The sequence below is a fragment of the Apus apus genome, chromosome 5 (genome assembly GCF_020740795.1).
Source record: "Apus apus isolate bApuApu2 chromosome 5, bApuApu2.pri.cur, whole genome shotgun sequence".
Classification (NCBI taxonomy): domain Eukaryota; kingdom Metazoa; phylum Chordata; class Aves; order Apodiformes; family Apodidae; genus Apus; species Apus apus.
Window position 1 is genome coordinate 8,646,631 of NC_067286.1, and position 19,747 is coordinate 8,666,377.

At 36.1% G+C, this 19,747-nt stretch overlaps 1 protein-coding gene across 1 annotated transcript in view; it reads left to right on the plus strand.

Annotated features, from left to right (window-relative positions):
• SPON1 (spondin 1) overlaps window positions 1-19,747 on the plus strand; it is a 187,619-nt gene that overhangs the window by 44,810 nt on the left and 123,062 nt on the right. Inside the window, exons 4-6 of the mRNA XM_051622213.1 lie at window positions 13,115-13,188; window positions 13,868-13,990; window positions 18,630-18,778. Coding sequence (XP_051478173.1) covers window positions 13,115-13,188; window positions 13,868-13,990; window positions 18,630-18,778 — 346 coding nt within the window. The remainder of the gene's footprint in view (window positions 1-13,114; window positions 13,189-13,867; window positions 13,991-18,629; window positions 18,779-19,747) is intronic.

Sequence of the window (19,747 nt, forward strand, 5' to 3'; positions counted from 1 at the left end):
TTATTAGGAGCTGATGTATAAGAAATGTGCACAGCTTTAAATGGCTGGGGACACAGATTGGAATTGGGTAGAATTTAGTCTATTTCTGTCTTTCACACTGGGTTGTCATATACAGCTCATTTTTCCATGCTTCTGTTTTCTCAAAAGAAAGCTAATAGAGACCAGTGACTTTATAAAATAAGAATAATAATAAAAAAAATATAGAAAAGGGCAAATACTTATAATTTGTAATGTAGCTAACTTACAGCCCTATATATTTTTTTTTTAGGCTAAGTGCCACAGAGATTTTGCTTGCATTGTAGAGAAAGAATAACCTGCACTTCTATACAGCTTCTGTATTTATAGCAGTTCTAATATTAGATTGTAAAAATGCATATTTGCATCTTAATATACACAGTAACAGCCCTTCTACATTTAAAACAAAAATCTGTCTCACGTTCACTATCTCGCAGATTTAATAATGTTTCTTTAACTTGATAATGGGAACACATGAATTTGGAAAGTGTTGTAAGTGGATTTTCTTGTAATTTTCTGTTCTTATAAATAATCTTTTTTATGGAACAATTAATATAGTAATCCTATAAAGTCTAGTGAGATTCGTTCATAGGCTATTTTGTTTGCAAAGGCATAATGTTGAAAAGCAGCTTAATATTTTTTCTACTGAAAGATGAATTTATTCCTTCAGGAGTGCAGAACAATAGAAAAACAGTGCAAAAAAATATTAAGGAGGGAATGATGGTCTTTCTTCTAGTGGTAGAGGGAATATAATTTTAGCTTTAATATGAAAGATAGTATGTTCATCTGTTTCACAAATTATCTTGAAAATGCCCACAATACTTTTAATAGTTTAAAAAACCAAAACAACAACAGTGTTATGGTGCATTTTTTGGTAAATGGAAGTGAGGTGCCATTGCTCTCATTTCAAAGAATCATAAAATATGCTGAGTTGGAAGAGACCCATCAGGACCATCGAGTCCAACTCCTGTCCCTGTGTAGGGCACCCTATGTGGTTACAATTTTGCAGAAATACTTGGGGTAGGAGTGCAGGCATTATTAAAGTACAATACACTTAAGTGCTTTAGTTGTCCCTGTAGCTGTTTGTTGGACTCTTTAATTGTCTCTGTAGCTGTTTGTTGGACTCTCTCCAGTAGATCCCTGTCTCTCTTGAACTGGGGAGCCCAAAACTGGATACAGCATTCCAGGTGTGGTCTTGCCAGGGCAGACTAGAAGGCGAGGAGAACCTCCCTAGACCTGCTGGTACACTTTTCATAATGCACTCCAAGATACCATTGGCCTTGGCTACAAGGGCACGTTGCTGTCCCATGGATAACTTACTGTCCTCTAGGATTCCAAGGTCTTTCTCCATGGAGCTGCTTTCCAGCAGGGTGACCCTTAATCTGTGCTGATGCTTGGTCTTATTCCTCCGCAGATGGAGGACTCTACACTTGTCCTTATTGAACTTCATGAAGTTCACCTTTGCCCAGCTCTCTAGACTGTCTAGATCTTGCTGGATGGCAGCACAGCCTTCTGGTGTGTCAGCCACCCCTCCCAGTTTTGTATCATCAGTGAACTTACTGAGGGCACACTCTATCCCCTCATCCAGGTCATTGATGAAGATACTGAACAAAACTGGACCCAGTACTGATCCATGGGGAACACCACTGGCTACAGGCCTCCAACTTGACTCTGTGCCACTCATCACAACTCTCTGAACTCTGTTGAACTAGTTTTCAATCCACATCATGGAACTGATTAGAAGTCAATTGTATTCTCATTTTGTACTTAGCGAAGATATATGGGATATTTAAAGCTTCCATTTTTATTTCTTAATAATTATATGCACCACCTTTCTTGGTCTTTCTAGATTCATAATGCTGTTCTAAGGATACTTAACTATGTGTTTCTGAGTTGGGCACTTGGAAGCATCCTATAAAGCAGAAAGTCAGGTCTTGGGCTTTCTGGTGATTCTACTGATTCAAAATTTGGAGATAAATATAGAAACCACAGCAAATTATGTTAGAAGGGACTTTGGTGAAACACTCTGTCTGACAACAGTATGAAAACAGGAAGAACTATGATAGAGTTGCCTCTGTCCACCTCTGTTCTTAAAGGTGGAGCCTGTGCAGTCCCCATAAGAATGTGCTGCCAATACTTAGCAGTCATTGCTACTGTTTTGCTAAAATGGTTCCTCTGATGCCCCTTATTCTCAGGTGCTGTAACCCTCTATTCAACCCATGTCTTCTTTCAATCTTCTCTAGTTACTCAACCTCATCTCCTTCAATCTTTTTCCTCTTCTAAATATCCAATTGCTCTCACTGGCCTTGTCTGAACTTTCTTCAAAGGATCCATATACTTGAATTGTCATATGCCAAACTAGGCATTGTAATCCTGCAATGCAAGCCTTGCATGACCCCACAGGGTCTTAGAGAAAGTGCTTCTATGGGAGTGTTTGCTGGTTTTCATAAGAGAATGACATTTACTTGAGTTCATCTCCTGGTCCACTAGACTTCCTTCATCCTGCCATCAAATACTCTTCTCAACTTTTTCCTTTCAGTCTTTGTGCCAGTAATTAGCCTTATCTAAAACCAAAACTTTGTGTTAAACATAATTTAATTACTGATTTCTCAGCTCCTCAGATTGAAGAGCTATTTTGCCACTTAAGCAACTGCAGTTTGATACTGGCTGCAGTCAGTAACTTGTTCTCTAGTCCGTCATTCAAATTACTAATGCAAATATTGAGGCATGCATAACCACACTGGACTTGAAACTGTTCCATGAATTCCAGCTGAGTCCTAAACATATGAAAAAAACAGATTCATTTTTTTGAACATACAAACGTTGCTGTCTAAAAAATCCTGCCATCTAGTTCTGACGTAATTAATACGTAAGCATTTAAAATAAAATTTTGAAAAAAATTACTTGATTGATGTATCTGAGGATTTAATAATCTTTAAAAAAGTATGAAAAATCATGAAAATGTTTTTATTCAATAGTATTTTTAATTGAAAAAAAATAATGCTGGAGAAAGGTAGATCCTCAAAGAGTTGTAATAACTCTTTACATGTCCTGCAGGGGAAATGAAAAAGGATGTAAGATGTGTAAGGAGGGAAGTTCTCTTAGTTGTCTTGCACTGAAATCTGATTTTGTCTGAATTGTGCTCCCAGTAAGTGGGGAAATAAAACTCTAAACTCTGACTTCTTTCTGGGTAATTCTATGGTAGAGTCTGTATTTTCATAAACATCAAGTAGTGGGACAGAAAAAGAAAGACACCACAATTTTCTTGTTGTTTGCAGTTGGTAAATGAAAATCAGTGTTAATTTAGGATCCTGACATCTTCAGAACATTTGCCATTCAGCAGCAGCTGTCAGTAGCACTCCAGTTTGTTTTACAAACAGATGTTTAATTTGACTTCAAAGCCATTGTTGATTTTTGAGGGGAAGCAAAAAGAGAAAAGGAGTAGAAATAATCATGATAGTAGTAATTTGATTTCATTTTAAAACATTAAGCAGAGTGACTACTGATGACATCAGAATTATTTTCATTTTTACTACAGAATGTTTTAAATCAGGTTTTTTTATAACCACATCAGCTGAAATTAAGCTTTGTTAATATTTAGTAACTCATGCTAAGGAAACCGTATGTCCTGTATCAGGAACCAATGGTGTTATTTTAATGTAGTATGCTACATTTTAAAGATACATATTTTATTTATAAATCAAAATGTCATGCTATTTCTACAGTTTATGGAAAGAGAGATTTTTGTCTCTGTATTAAACCCAGAGCACCAGTCGCCCACTGTTGTACAAACATGCTGTTGTTTACTGTAGTAAGTAGTATTCTCATTTCACATTAACAAAAATGAAGGGCAAATTTGGTCCAGTAATGATAAAGTGAGATAATGAAAAAGCTAAGTAACTTATTGTGGTCCGTTTTTAATTTTAGTAACCAATTATTTTAGCCAGTGTGTGCCCAGTAAGAGTCTTTAATAAAATGTGCTGTTAGAATATCTTGGCAAGATACTCCATTATTCAAAATCTCTACAGACCCAGACAAGAGAGTTGAAATTAGCAATGTATGCTCTCAACCCTATAACACTTTGGCAGTTCTTAGGTGCTACAAAGTCTAATTTAAATTAGTCTTAAAGATGGAACATCTTCCTGGTCATTTGCTCTTCCATAATAAAATTTGTTCAGTTATTTCAAGACTATGTGTTTCTATGAGGTTATATAAGTAAGTCTGCAGTTAAATTTAAGAAGCTATACTGGGTTTGCCATTTTATATGAAGTTTTCTTTGTTAGTGAAACTTTTCTAGCATGCTGAGTTCAGCATCTGCTGAACTGTCTGCATGCCCACAAAAATTTACAACAGCTCTGCATAGCATGTTTTACAGTTAAAATTTCAAGCAGAGCTATATTTCAGTATAAAAGGCAAATGGCTGAATTAAATGTCAGATTCTGCCATCCTTACTTATACTGAATAGTATTTGAATTGGCCTGCGTATTTAAATATATTAACTGGAGACTCTATAAGAGTGATGTATTATGTAAATAAGGATCTCAGCCCCTAAACATGGTATTTATCTTGATTCTTTTTTTCATATGAAGCACCACAAAATCAATTGTGATTTGTTTCCCTAAGGGAGCAGCTGCATGTGTTATTGCAATTCTGTAGAAATTATGAACGGAAAAAAAACTGCCTAGAAAAGGAGTCGGTTTTTGTGTAAACTGACTATTTAATTGATTCTTCTTATCTTTTTGTTTACCTGGTTTGACAATTTTTGAAGGTATTTGTGAAAGGATGGAAATATTAAATTCAGCCAATAATTGGATGACCCACTCCTTTCTTTTCCTTGCAGTAATTGGGTACCCACTTTTTCTATCTTTTCTGCTTCATTAGATACACATTAAGTATCTTTGCTATCTGAACAACAATGGTCTGAATGCTTTTTGCACTGCTTTGCTGAAGAAATGGATTTGTTGCTCAGTCAGTTTCAGCAAAATGTGGTTTAAAGCCTTGCAATGCACCAGAAAGCACACTCGATTTCTTTAATGGTTTCTGGGTTTTCATTTGCTGCAGAAAGGGCAGATTTGCAGACATGGGAGCCTGTGTCTAGAGAAGGAATCAGCCCTGTTTGTTAGGAGGATGAGCTTGACAGTTGCTCACTGCACAGTGTGTGTTACTTGGTGACACCCTTAGTAAGTACCAATGGCTCATTTAAGTTCTACAGATTACCTATCATAAAGTTTTTTTTCCCAGAGATTTCTCTAAAAACGGAATACACACTTGTTCTGTACATAGGAAAAAGTTGTGCTCTCTCATGCTGCAATTGCCTTGGAATTGTTCACAGAAGTAAATATATGATGAGACAAGGAACTCGTATACAAAATAGGAAAATGTCACACACTGCAAAGATTATTCCATGTATTGAGGTGTCACCATTTCGTGATGGTTCATAGAGAAATTATCTTCTTCGTCAGAGTTATTTAAGGTAAATGATACTAATGAACAGGCATTTATTTATTTTTTCTGAGTAAATTGTAGAAAAAGCCTTGTCCTCAATATAGTGAAGAAACATAACTAGTTCTCCATCCGTGCCAGTTTTATAGTAGTAAGCTATATTTCTGCCAGATGTAGTTCTACTCAAAAAGTACTAAATATGTTTAGGCAAGCAAATGAAGCTAAACTCATGAAGAGGAGGTAAATTTCACATGTAGTCAAATACATGTTTTCTGCATTGCCTTTATGGGTAAGCAAATTGGCTCAGGAAGAAGAAAGTTTTAAGTGATGTCTTTATAATTTTCAAGTTTTTCAGTGGCTACTCATGCATCAGAAGAAATTCAGGCTGTGATTCTCTTCTGATGAACTGAAACTGAACTTGGTTAACTGATTTCCATAGAGGATTGGTCAGTATTCAATAGAGTGTCGTTTCAAAATCAACATCAGTTTAAGGTTGCAGGGCACATCTGAGTTTTCAGAACACCCTCAACATCTGTATATCTGATAATGGTATGTTTTTAATTTTAAAAGCATGTATTTTTTTGTCTCTCTTTCTGTGTAAATGTTTGGAGGGAGCCAATGACTGCCTGCTATAAAAAAAAAGTCAGATAGGTACACCTTCTGTTTTTTGTGTTGAAGGTCAGGAGATTTCTGTTCCTTGTTGCTTGGGTTTTGAAATCTAAACCAACTCTTGGAAAGTTTAAATTGCTCTGCTTGCGTGTCAGTCTCATAAACATAATCGATGGAGCTATTTCGCTGTATCTGAAGGAGCACCCCCGCTTGTCTCTACAGCGCCTGATCCCTTCTTTATTTCCCCCTGTGTCTCTAAGCACACTTTGTGTATCTCAGTTATCCCTGTTAAAACAGATCCCTCTCAGTTTCTAATTATGTTAAGAATCTAGTTCACTGTAGTATTGTTCCAAATAAAACTTGATAGGGCTGGATGCCAGTTCCGAGTCTATGCCTGCTTCTCAAAGCTGCTAACATGTGAAAGGTAATTTCTCAACTTAATCCTTTCCATTACTACTTACTACTGTTCACAATGCTCCTTTAATAATTCTATTCATGTGCTCTCTTTGTTCTGATGATTGAGTGAGATGCAGACTGTGTAGCTTTTGCTTAATCCCTGATCCTTTAGGCATAGTTGTAATCACTTCCTCTATGAAATGATGACCTTTATCAGGGTCAACAAGCCTTCTGGAGCCCCACAGAGGCAAAAGGCTTCTTGATAGTGTTGATTTTTCCCCCTCTCTCTGCTGCTGTGTGTTGTTTTATAGAAAAGGCTTGAAACCACCTTGAGAAGGAATCAGCCACTTCCAAGGAGTTTCATTAAAATACTGTGTTTTGGGGAGCTAATATATAAAATAATATAAATATGTAATCACATCCACAGTCTGACAACCCACTATTGCAGCAAAGAGATATAGCTAGACATTGTTCATGCCCTTCCTATGTGTATCTTAGACAATATCAATTTCCTAATACTTGTTTCTGTACCTTTCAATATATCTGTTTTCTTAACCCTAAGAGTATTTTCTGATTTTCCTGTCACATGGAAAAATATACAGTGCTTAGTTTTGAAATTCAAGGAGATGGTACTTGTTACATAAATTGTGGCTAACAAAATATCTGGTAAAGGTGCAGCCAATGAATAGCAATGGGCTTTAAGCACTGTGAAATTTTCTCAAGAGTCTTAGACTAGCTCATTCTTTAATCTTTTTTGTCTTTGGTGCATTTCTTGGCTGTGTTGGGTTGGTTTTTGTTTTGGTATTTGTTATTTTGTCAGTATGAGTTTTTATCCTGAAGGCTTTAGCTTTAATATTTATGTCTTGTGACCATTCGAGCAAAGACCAGAGAGATTTTCTGAGGACAAATACAAGATAGCAGCATATATAATTGTGTTTTCCCTGAGGGTTTTTTTGTTGTGTTATATATGATGACCAAATCAGTCCTGAAGTCAGTGAGCTCCTTGTGTGAAGGTAGACCTGAGTATGATATGGAGGACAATGAAAAGGATTTTGAAGCTAGAGCAAATGGGTAAGACAAGTTTAGGATACTTTGCTCTTGCTGTGGGATTTTTCTCCATTATATTTTCTGACAGTATGGATGAAATTTGAAAAATAAAACTGGAGGAGAATATTCTGGCTTATACATAGGCACTAAATTTTTTAGATATGAGCAGTTTTTACTGTTTTTCATCAGATTAATGTATGGGAGAAAAGTCACTCATCCTGAGAAGAGCTGAACTATGGCAATATTCATAAACTTCACATTATTTTTACTGCATTTTATCCAACATCAAATATCAGGTCTGGCTGGTTTGCAAAAAATGCACCATGTTAGCTCGTAAGTTAGGCATTGAGAAAGAAATACTTTCATACAAGTTTTTTATAGTAGTGACCCTTGATAAAATTGCGTTCTGGTGTAGATGGAGCCTCTTGTTTGGTGAGACTGAGCACAGTTTCTTAGTTGAAAATAATTTTGAAGAATGTAGTTGTTAATTATCCTACCAGTGTAAAAATTGCTGAGCATCTGATGATTAAAGGATTGGATGTACTTTCACAGGAATTTTAATTTCTTTTTAACAAGGGTCTCCTAAATATTAGAAAGAGAAGTGTTGTTGGTAAACTTCTGGGAGTTTTCACATTTCCTGACCTTGTAAGTGCTTGACAGAACATAGGGTTGTGGTTGTTTTTCTAGGGCAGAAGGAAATAAAATGAGAACATCCTGAATAATGCATTAGAATTACAAAATCCATCAGCACCAACAAAAGTACAGTAGCTGTGAATATGTGACTCTCACCACACTTTCTAGTGCTAAAGCAAATTGTATGTGTAGAAATCCTTTCTTTGCAAAAGATAACACAACTAAAACGCCAAGCAAACTTAACATCCTGTTAAGTATGATTGTATTAAATGCTTTCTGGGGTGAAAAACAACTTATAATAGTGTAATTAAATCAGTAAGGCATGAAATAATTAAAGAAAATAATTCTTATGGCTGAAAGGGCAAGATAAGATTAGCTCATAAGTAATAATGAGCAGAAAAAGTTTCTTATCTGCAGTCCAGTTTACTATTACTTCTCAATATCCAGTTGGAACTTAGGGTATCCTCAGCAGCTCTGGAAAAGCCTGTTTTATTAACATGTAACTCTAATATTGTACTTAATGGTTTTGATGTAAGCTTTAAAAATGTCATAGGAACAATTCTAATGGATCCTCTTCCGTACTACTTTTGTCACATCATTACACCCACAGAGGCAATTTAAAATAAGAATATTTCTATTGGTGCTAGGATTTGACAAAAAGAGTAAGGAGGATGATCTAAAGCTGTTTCTATAGAAGAAAGAAAAAAACCAGCAAATTGTTACTGGTTTGACTTGGAGCATTCCCAAAGCTCCTTTGATTTTGTTTTTATTTTTTTTAATGGTTTATAACATCTCCTGTTTGTTAATATCCCAAATGCAAGTTGTGTCACTTTGGTAGAGCTTTTCAGAACAGGATGGTACAATTGTTGTGGAACTGTGCTGGAAAGGGAACTTATTCCAGGGCAGGTCTTGCTTCCCTCGTGCTGAGACAGGACAGAGACTCTGACCTGCCTGTATCCAACTCACAGCACTCTGAAGCACCATCATCAATACAAATATTACAGAAGCTAGATATTTCTGGATTTTGCTGAGAGAACACCAAAACAGAAATAATAAATAACACTTTAAGGAGTTTGGGGATTTTTAAAAATAAAGAGGTAACATACAGTTTTACTCCTTAGTTTGGTGATGAAAAAGCTTTAACAAAAATCCAGAAGAATCACTCTGAGTAAAATGGAAAGCAAACAGCTTTTTTGAGTCATATTTATATACTTTTTTATTCTGTAGCATGCTGGCAGTTACAGGGAGAAACAAATCAATTAAAGATCCACTTAGATACGTTAAGATGAAGGGGAAAGCAATTGGATCTCCCCTTCCTGCAAAGTTCAGATGGCCTTGGATTTTGGGAGTGGTGGATATTGTGTGCTTTCTTAGCTATCTGTAAAAGTTAGGCACTCCATTTTTAAGCTGTTTTTATAAGTCTCAAGACGAAATGAAAGAATTTTTAGTCCAAATCAAAACTTCTATGGAGGAATAAAAATTATGTTTAGAAAAAAAAAAGCTAAGGCAACAAAAGTCAGTGGCAAAAACCAGGCAAATACACTGATCAGATGTTCTGATCTGCCTTTAATCTGGATGGTGATTATTAAAACAATATTTTAAAATTAATTTGATATTGTTTCTGTCTGAATATTTGTAAAGTTGTGTGCCTTTCCAGTATTTATGCAGCTAATATACCAATCCTGTTCTACTTGCAATCAGTAACAAAACTTCCATTTAGATTATTTGCTCCATGTATGATTTCAAACACAGCTGAAGAGACAATGACTCAGAAAGCTGTGAAGCTTTTGTTGTTAGAAAAGGAACTGTTCCCTTGACATCTCACAGTGTCAAGCTAAATGCAGCAAAAGGAATAATATAAGTACACTTCAGGCTTCAATCTTTCTACGTTTCATTTCTAAAATAACTGTTTCTCAAATTAAATACTTGTAATATCTTTTTTATATGCAGATTAGGGAGCTCATTTATGTAACAGCTGATTTCTTGTTTGCTTGGATTTTTTTTTATTATTTATATTTTTTTGTAAGCTTTGGAAAACTTGTTCTTTAAAATTATATTTAAAGCACAGGATCATAGGTTAATATAGGTTGGAAAGGACCTCTAGAAGTCAGTCCACTTGTCTAATTGAAGTAGGTGATGTTACATGAGGTAGGCTGATTAGGCTCCTGAGGCGTGGGAGTGATCAATTTTTGTAACTCCAGGGGTGGACATGGCTCAAGCTGTCTATGCAGCCTGTTCCAGTGTTTGATCACTTTGACCATCCTGGTGGTGAGAAAGATTTTCCTTGTATCTTTAGGGCGTTTCATGTGTCCCCACTTGTCCTTGCATCCTACCACCACGCACATCTGAGAAGCATCTGGCTCTGACTCTTTTGTATCTTTCTGGCAGGTAGCTGAGGACATCAAACAGTAAGATCCTTCCATTGCATTTTCTACTTTAGTCTGAGCAAACCCAGTTCTCTCAGCCTCTCCTTCGACAACATGGGCTCAATTCCTCTAATGATCTTGATGGCCTTTCACTGGACTCTTATTTAGTAATACAATGTCTTTCTTTAACTGGCAGTCCAAACTTGGCTGTAATACTCCAGATGTGGTCTCAAAAGTACCAAATGGAGGGGAAGAAATCATGTTCCTTGACCAGGTTGCTGAAACCAACCAGAAGGCTGGTGGCTGCCTTGGTGACAATGGTGTGTTGTTGGTGCATGGCAGCTTGTCCACCAGGACACTCAAGGCTTTTTCTGAAGAGTGTATTGGCCCTAGTATCACTCCTGGAAGATGGCTGCTTGTAACTGGCCAGTGTAGAAAAAACTAAAGCATCTTGACAATATGAGTTGTGATGATGCAAATTCATTTCAGCTCAGGTTGCTGTTACTTAGCATTTTATTAATCATCATCCATGACAGTTTTCCAGTTTTATGATACAGTGTTTGAAAAACCATGTTTGATGGTATATAAAAAATTGTACATCTTTCATTGAGTCTATATGAAAGTATTGGTTCTCCTTTGCAGTACAGCATCTAAAAAGTCTTTGAAGTTGTCTTTGGATTTCAGTGCAAAGACTGGAATAAGGTAGCATGCCACTGTTATTGGCTGGCCATTGGGCTTGTGTTTTTTCTAGTAGTTTTTTGAGTGGGTTTGTTTTATTCCCCCCCCCATGTTTCTTGTTAGAAACACTGAAAAAGATGCCTCAGAAAGCTTTTATTCTGCTTCTCACATACATGATCAGTCTATTCTGGCACCATTTAAATTGACAGCTGTCACGTTAATAAAAGACAGATTTTAACTAAGTGTAAGTTTCATTCCCTTTCTGTTATTTGCTACAGGCTCATATTTATCCCTAATGTGAACACTTCTTTATAAAGATATGGCCTAGGAGCTCCCCTTCACCAAGTACTGGCAGATCATGCCCTTGCTTTTTACAAAAGTCAGTCTTCCTCTTTCGTGTTGCTCGTTGTTTTTTCACAGCCTTCATTGCCTGTATTGTCCTTTACCATCTCCTCCTTTAGAAGATGTCAGCCCTATTAAGGATGAGTGCAAGCTGTAGTTTCTGTGCCCTTTCCTGTTTCATCTAGCTTTGAGAGATTTGCAAAACCCAGTTATTCTGCTGGGTGCTTTATAATGTGAAAAGAAGGATTCCTTCCTATCCTGCTCTGATGTTGAATCCTGGCAAAGAAAGTATAGTAAAAGTGCATCTTATTTTTAATAATTTTATGGGGTTGGACCTTGTCAAGGAAGGTTTACATGACTACAACAACACTGCTAAGCATATACAGTCCTGTTTTTCTTCTCACTTCAACTGGTGTGTTTGAAGAATAACTAGGGAGATCAAGATAATTATTTTATTGTAAAGTTGAGGTAAGACAAGAATCTCACCCTTCTTTTTAGAGTTTAAGGTACAAGTGATGGTACAGAATGTTGCTAGAAGAATATGCTCTCTTGCTAGTAAGAAGAGTGCCAGCTCCTGAAGCATGTTCTCCTCAGAAAACTCCCTCTCCAAATAATGTCTTTGAATTTAAGTAGATTCTGTTTTCTTATATAAAGAAGACAAAGTTTACATGTTAATTAAATTTTTACAGCTAAAAAATGGTCAATTTTTAATTTATTTAAGACTGGGAGGGATCACCTTAGCGGTTTGAACATATTTTCCAGTTGATTAATGTTTTTGAGGTTTAACATGTGGTGGTTATGATACCAGTCTGCAAGATTAACTTGGGCTTGGTGCTTTGCTGACTTGAAGATCTTCGATACAAAATTCAATTTATGGTGTCTCACATAGGAGGCTAAAAATGAGCTAGATTTCATCTGTACAATTCCGGCTGTAAGAAATAAAACTACACAGTAGCTCTGGCTTTCCCTGTGTTGTTTTCACATTCAATTTCCTTGCCCCCCCCCAGCTGAGGCTTATAAACTTACATTTTGTTTTAAATATAAGACTTAATAAAATATTCTAGATTTAATTAATTTTGAAGTGACTTATCTTTCGGAACCTCTGAATTGCTTTTAAAGACTCTTTAAAAGCTTTTAATCTAACTGCTGTTTTACATGATATTTGCACTGAATTGCTGTCATATATCAGAAGTACTAATCTCTTCAGAATGCCATGTAATTTCCTACAAAGAGCTGCTTGCTTTAACGATATTATTTTCCTGAAATTGAATATAATTTCAGTATTTTAATATAAGTTTTTATTGAAATATTGAATATTCAGTTGAACATAATACATTTCAGTAGCACAGATGACTATCATCACTTCTCTAAAGGTAGTATCATTCCATGTTTCTGTAAGATGTGATGAAATTCAAATGCAAGTTGAAACAAAAATATATGTGGTCCTGTATCACATACATGTATTGTCAGAAAAGGGAAATATGCCTAGGTCTTAGCAGCCAGGTTCTGTCCTAGCTACTTTATAATGCATTCTATCTTCCTTTAAGGAATAAAAATGTTTCAGACCTTTTATTTTCCCTTTATAGAGCCAGCATTGTGCAGAAGCGCATCATTTATTTTCAAGATGAGGGTTCACTCACCAAAAAAATTTGTGAACAAGGTAAGGTAAAGTAAAACATCTTTTGGACCGTCTCATAATTTTCTACATATTTCTCTTAATATATCAAACTAAAGTTTTGAGGCCTTGAACTGTTTTATTCAACTTCAATTTTGGGATCTTCCGTTCCATCCTGTTCTTCCTTATCGCATACACTGTTCCTCATACAATCTTCCTTGACTTCCCCTAAGTGAGATACTTGCAGCTTTTAACCTGGTCCTCATGTGAAACCTGTTTGTCTTCAGGGCACTCTATTGAATCCTGCGCTATTTCATCCTTTCCTAACCCTAAGGATTGCAGTTGGTTATTGCATCTCACAGGAGAATTTATATGCTTTGGCTGTCCAGAAGTTTCAAGCCTATTGTGTTTTGAGATCAACTGAAGTTTCATCTGTAGCAGATAAGAACCAGAAAAATAACCATTTTGAATTATGAAGATGACTGAAATAAAAGCACCTTCTTATTTAAAAATGTAGATTTAAATAAGTACATCCACCTAAAAATATGATCCATGTATTTCAGGGTTCTAGTTTAGTTTAGTGTAGCCCAACTTATAAATTAACCAAGAAAAAAAAGTATTTAACTCAGATTTATTTACTGAAGTATTTATTATGGCAATTTTGCTGTCATCTGTTGATTTTGAGTTGCAACCATTTTCAATGGGTATTTTGCTGCCTTTTCAGACTCAGCCTCAGAAGGTGTGACTGACAAACCAATTTTAGACTGTTGTGCCTGTGGAACTGCCAAATACAGGCTAACTTTTTATGGAAACTGGTCAGAAAAAACTCATCCCAAAGATTTTCCACGTAAGTCTCGTTCTTTTTCTATTATTGTACCATATAGGGACTGTAAAGAGGGTTGGAGCTTATTGTATGACACAACATTGCTTATTTACCACTCGGCAGTGTACCTGATGACATGCGTGGAATGTTGCTAACATTCATTATGGAAAGTCCATGGATCTTCCTGTGAATGCTATACATTACAAAGATATTCTATTGATTTACCTGACATTTTGAACTCAGGTGTGTATTTGATCACATTTTCAAGATTTTTCACATTTTCATTACAGTGAGAAAGATTAGTTTTTCTTATTTTCTTTTTTTTTTTTTTTTTTTTTGTGAAAGCTTTAACTGGCTTGTAATAAATGGCTAGAAAACAAAATTTTCTTTTAAAAGGCCACAAAAGATGCACAACACACTAACATTTTTATTTTGCAACCATGCCAATCTAACCAGTACGTTTTCCTTCAAAGTATTTTGAAAGATTCCATTTAGTTTTGGTGAGCCCTAAATCTTGCTGCATGAGGATGTTAACTAGTTATATAGACCTTAGAATATTCTGTCTTCTTTGTCTCTGTTGGTCAAACAGAAAAAATACACATCCTGAGCTTTGCCTGGCTGGGTTTTTGAAGCTTCTGAACTGCAGAATCAGTATTCTTATTGCAGCAATCTCAGTAACTATAAAAAGCTAAAATTACAAAAACATGTATTATGCATTTGTTCTTTCATGACTGACTCCACAGTCTATGGCAAAAAAGGCTAGGAAATAGTTTGAGAACATGAGTTACATTTACTGATCTTAAACTTTGTTATGTTGCCTGTGACTGACGTATATTATATTGATTTATATGTCAATTTTTAAAAGAAGTAGGACATGAGAAAACAATTGAAAATGATGAAGTTATTGTGACTTAATGATGTCATATTGGGCATAAATGGCTTTTCTTTTAAATCCAAGTCAATGAACAGTTGAAGAGTATGGGTGCATGACTGAAAGGAAGCCAGTTGCAACAGTTTGTCACAAGAGTGGACTCTTCAGACTGCTCTCTCTCTCTGGTTAGAAAGTTCTGGCACAAATTCTCATCCAGGTGTACCGATGTTAAGAATGAAAATAGTCTTTGACATTACTGTTTTAAATGTTGAACTTGTGCAATAATTACATGAAAATAAAATGCTGTTCATGATGGACTGTGGTAAATCACTAATTATTTTTCAAGCCATCACATAAAGAAAATCTGCTCTACTCTTTTACCATCAGTATGGCTGAAATAGGAAGTAGATAATAAAACTTATATTTTGTGACTTTAACTTATCTTCTGATTAGCTTAAAAAATCCCTGAATGATATGTAATCCGTTACTTAGTTTTTCTCCAAAGAACTGCTTTGGAGTAAATAAAGAAGGTATTTTATTTTACTATTGCACAGAAATACTTGTGTAAGGTATGGTGCAAAAATTTTTATTCTGGGAAACTATTTTGAGGTTTTCACAGATTCCCTAGATTAGGAATAATTTAATATTTATTATGCCAGTGCAATCAAAATCCCTCTGTTCCATTAAGTTAAAAGTGTATTGTCTCGTTAGCAGTTATCAGATGCACTTACTCTCTAGAGCATTGCTTAGAATGAAACCACTGCAACACAACCTTATCCTGAGTGTGCCCACCATAGAGTGACTGGAGAGGTGTACCACAGCTGTAGAAAGGGCTCAAAAACTATTTCTTAAAACAGTTTTGCTTTCATGGATCTCAGACAGACTGGAAAAAAATGTAAACTGATTTGCAAACTAATGCTTAAAATACCTGAGCATCTTTTCAGGTAATTTTTGCAAGCTACCACAACTCCTGATACCAGCACTAGTGCAAGCTGAGTATATAATTTGTTATTAAATCTGGCTCAAGGGGAACAATTAAATTTCCTGTCACATTTTACCAGTCAGAAGGTTTTGTATTTATATACACTCTGATGCTTAAAAGCATTTATTCTCTCTTGGTAACACCCATACATACGGTCTCCGTCGTGATTTGATGTGGCACATCTATTAAATATGTCTGAGGGTTCAGAGGGTGAATCTTTGTGTTGTGATGACAACTTGATCTTTATGCAAAACTAAACGTATGAATGTGCAAATTGAGAAGCTACTTATTCAAAAAGGAAGTGAGATAACACCATTGGACAGCTGTCAGTATTCTGTGTGCTGTCTTAAGAACTGGATGGTGACATTGAACTGGTCATGAAAAACAGCTCTGGCTTTGCACTGCTGAGATTATTTCATGAAGAAGAGTTTCTTGAATGTTTAGAGGAAAATACTTAAGAAGCTATATTGCATTGCCTCTCTTCTCATGAAAAATGGGTGGTTGAAGGTGAGGAATGAAACATTTGCAAATGTTACGCAGGCTTTATAAGAGGTTTAAGGTAGATGGGGTATAGTTTGAAGAGCTCATTTGGGCAAGCAGGGGGGTCCAGCTGCTTTTTTGTAGGAGCCAGTGTCTACAGGGAGAGATGTTTGGTGGTTTTTGGTGGAAGAGGCTGGTCCCTGCTTTCGTCAAATGTTCTTAATCCGTTTAGGATAGCAAGTGTCAGAAACTTTGGAGCAAGTAGAACAATTAATTACCCATTTTACTTAAGAATTAAAGGCGTTTTGTTTCTTCTCTCTAGTGGCATATTTTGCTTTTGTTGGGACTAGGTGGAACCTTCTCTTTCAGTAAGTTTCAGTAAGTGTCACTTACTGTGTTTCAGGGAAACCTGCTGTCTATGACTGGTGAGATAGACCTGTGTGCTAGGAATAAAGAATGGGCAAAGCTGGTGGTCCTATCCCTGGAGCTGAATGACAGTTATCTCTCTGGTTTGACAAGATGCCAGGGTATATTTAAGAAACAATTACTAGATTTAGATCAAGAAACTCTTTTGACACTGCAGCCACTTCAGCTATTGCCTGGGTGGGGAGGAGGTTTACTTGTGAGCTTTTACCTCTATTTGGGGGTCAATTGCTTATTAGCTTTAATGGACTGTGAAAACATCAAGCTCACCATAATTCCAAGTTCAGTGGGTGCATTTTAGTCCAAGTTTAGCACTAGGGAAATGAGAGATTGTGTTTGCTGTGTTGCTAGGCCATCTCTCTCATTTAGCTATTCTGCTTGCTGCACTTTTCTAGGGTTTTTTTTTCCCCTACCATTCCAGTTCATTTTCTGTTTCTAATCTATTTTTTGTTCTTCTATGATTAAGTTCCTGTATCTGACTTTATCTATTCAATTCTCTACACTGTCTTTTTCAATTTCATTGTCCCACCTTTCACATCTTAAATTTGCATTCCTTTTGTTTACTTCATTATTCATTTTTCATTTATTCTCGTTTTCAGCTGTTTTTACTGCTACTCTTTACTTTGTGCATTGCAAAGAAAAATGTTGTTGTCTCACTCCATCATTCTGTCTCCCTCATCTCCTACAGCCTTTGCACTGTTACCAGACTGTCTGCTTATTTGAGCAGTTCATTTTCTCATCCTTTTCCTTTAAGCCCATATCTTTGCTTTATTATTTGACACTTAAGTGAATTCATTTTTATTTCCAGTACTGTGAGACTTCAGTGACTCGTTATTTCTGCTCAATTCTCTTTTCAATTCCATCAGACTTCTCTTAACATTTTCTCTTCAAACTTTTACTTTTTTTTTCTTTTTTCTTTTTTTCTTTTTCTCTTTAACTAGACAAGAAACAAGAACTGGAATACTTTTGCCTAGCTCTACAACTCTTATACTATGAGAAATTTGAGAAAGGAACCAAAATTCACTTCTTCACTCCCTTCCTAATTTAAAGGGAGCCCTTACTAATGGTTGGGGTGAGGGCTGGGAAAGGAGATGTGCTACTTGTGTAATTATGTATGCAGAAGCAGAAAACCCAGCGGTGTCAGTGCCAGTGAGAGCAGTTCTTTTTCAGTATTTCAGAAGTTTCCTGGAAGAAGTTCTGGTCACCATTTACTTATGGAAAGCAAAAGTTTTGCCTTTGTGTCAGCAGGAAGCTGCTGGAGGAGGTTTCTGGCTGCAAGCCCTTTATAGCTCTGTGCCTGATGATGTTTGGGCACAAAGCTATAAATGAAAATCTGTAACATTTAGGGATAGTGTAATCACACTTATCTATCCCTTTTACTGGTAATCTGCTGTCACCACTCAAACACAAATCTAGTGGACTGTTATAAAACAGTATTCCACAGTAAGGGAATGCTTGCTGTTAAACCTTTGAGTGACCACTGAAGTCTTCTCTTGCAGGTTTCATCCTCAAAAACATTTATGTTGATACCTAAAATTAAAGAATTGTTAAAGTTCCTGAAGACATGAATTATTCACTGAAGAAAAATTATGCTAAGCCTGTGTGTCTGGGAGCACTGCTTGATTGGCTGGAATACAATCTTTCTCACCCTTTCTGCCTGTGTTGTTATATCAAATAATTCCTGACATTTTACACTGTATTTCTGTAGTTCACTGGCTTGTTCTTTTTACTCTAAACATACGGTGTGTTGATGCAGTGAGAACTGACAGCGTGTAACAGATGCAAAAGTTTGGTGCTGGTGAAGACTGGACACTTCAAACCTTTCTTTCACTGTAATAAAATGTTAGGAATTATGCTTTGGGGCTGACTTGATGGTTGATTTTCTTTGGTTTTTTCCTTCCCTAAAGGACGCACCAACCACTGGTCTGCGATCATTGGTAGTTCACACTCAAAGAACTACATCCTTTGGGAGTATGGAGGATATGCTAGTGAAGGTGTCAAACAAGTTGCAGAGCTGGGGTCCCCAGTAAAGATGGAAGAAGAAATTCGACAGCAAGTAGGTGTAATTTAGTGCATACTTAAAAAAAATGCATCATTCAGTGGCCTGTGAATGATTTGTCATTGACAATGTCCGTAAATGCCGTTTTGCTGGCTAATTTTAAGGTAAGCACATCAGGAGATGTACCTGTCTTTCTAGACTCGTTCTTACTCTGGCAAAAGCTTTTGTTTGTGAAGGGACGAGTAAATTGTTGTATTGTGAACTTAGAAAATCTGTGTGTCATGCAAGTCATATATCAAAGGTAGAAAACTAAAATTCATCTTTCCAGGCTTAATCATGAAGACACTTTTAAAGGAATCCCTTGAAAACAGCAAGCAGCATCCCTTATTCCTTTTTGAAGTTGTGAATTGAGTTTATCATATAATGCAGTATTTTTTAGTTTTAAATTTTTTTATTATTATTTTTTTCTGGTAAGCACCTTATTTGCAATTTTCTGCAGACTCATCCAAGTTAGAAATGAATGAGGTGATTTTTGTTGCTAAGCAGGAAAACTTTACACAACTGCATAAATTAAATTTGATGAAACAGGATTGTGGTTTGAGAGCAAAAGAGCCTTTACAGTGTATCATCTTACAGGGGATTGTTTTAGCTGAACAGAAATTAATCTGTCACATAGTTTATAGATTGTTTTCATCTTGCACATCAAGGAAAAAGCAACCGAATTCATTATAGCAGGACACAGTGGTGATGATTATCATTAGGATGTCTACTTCCATAAATTTTAAGGATGTGTTGGCAACTGAGCTCAGCTGTAAGACAGAAAGAATGTAAATACTATTGCACACACTAGAGCTATAATAAGATTTTATGTAGATGTATGCATGTGGTTAAGTGCATATATATATTGTAATGATTGCTCCATATGGATGAGAAGACAGAAATTGCCCCCAGTAGCTTATCACCTTGTACAGACAAGACAGGAGCAGAAGGGAAATGGCATTCAGTAAGAAAAGTTAGATCTCGTTT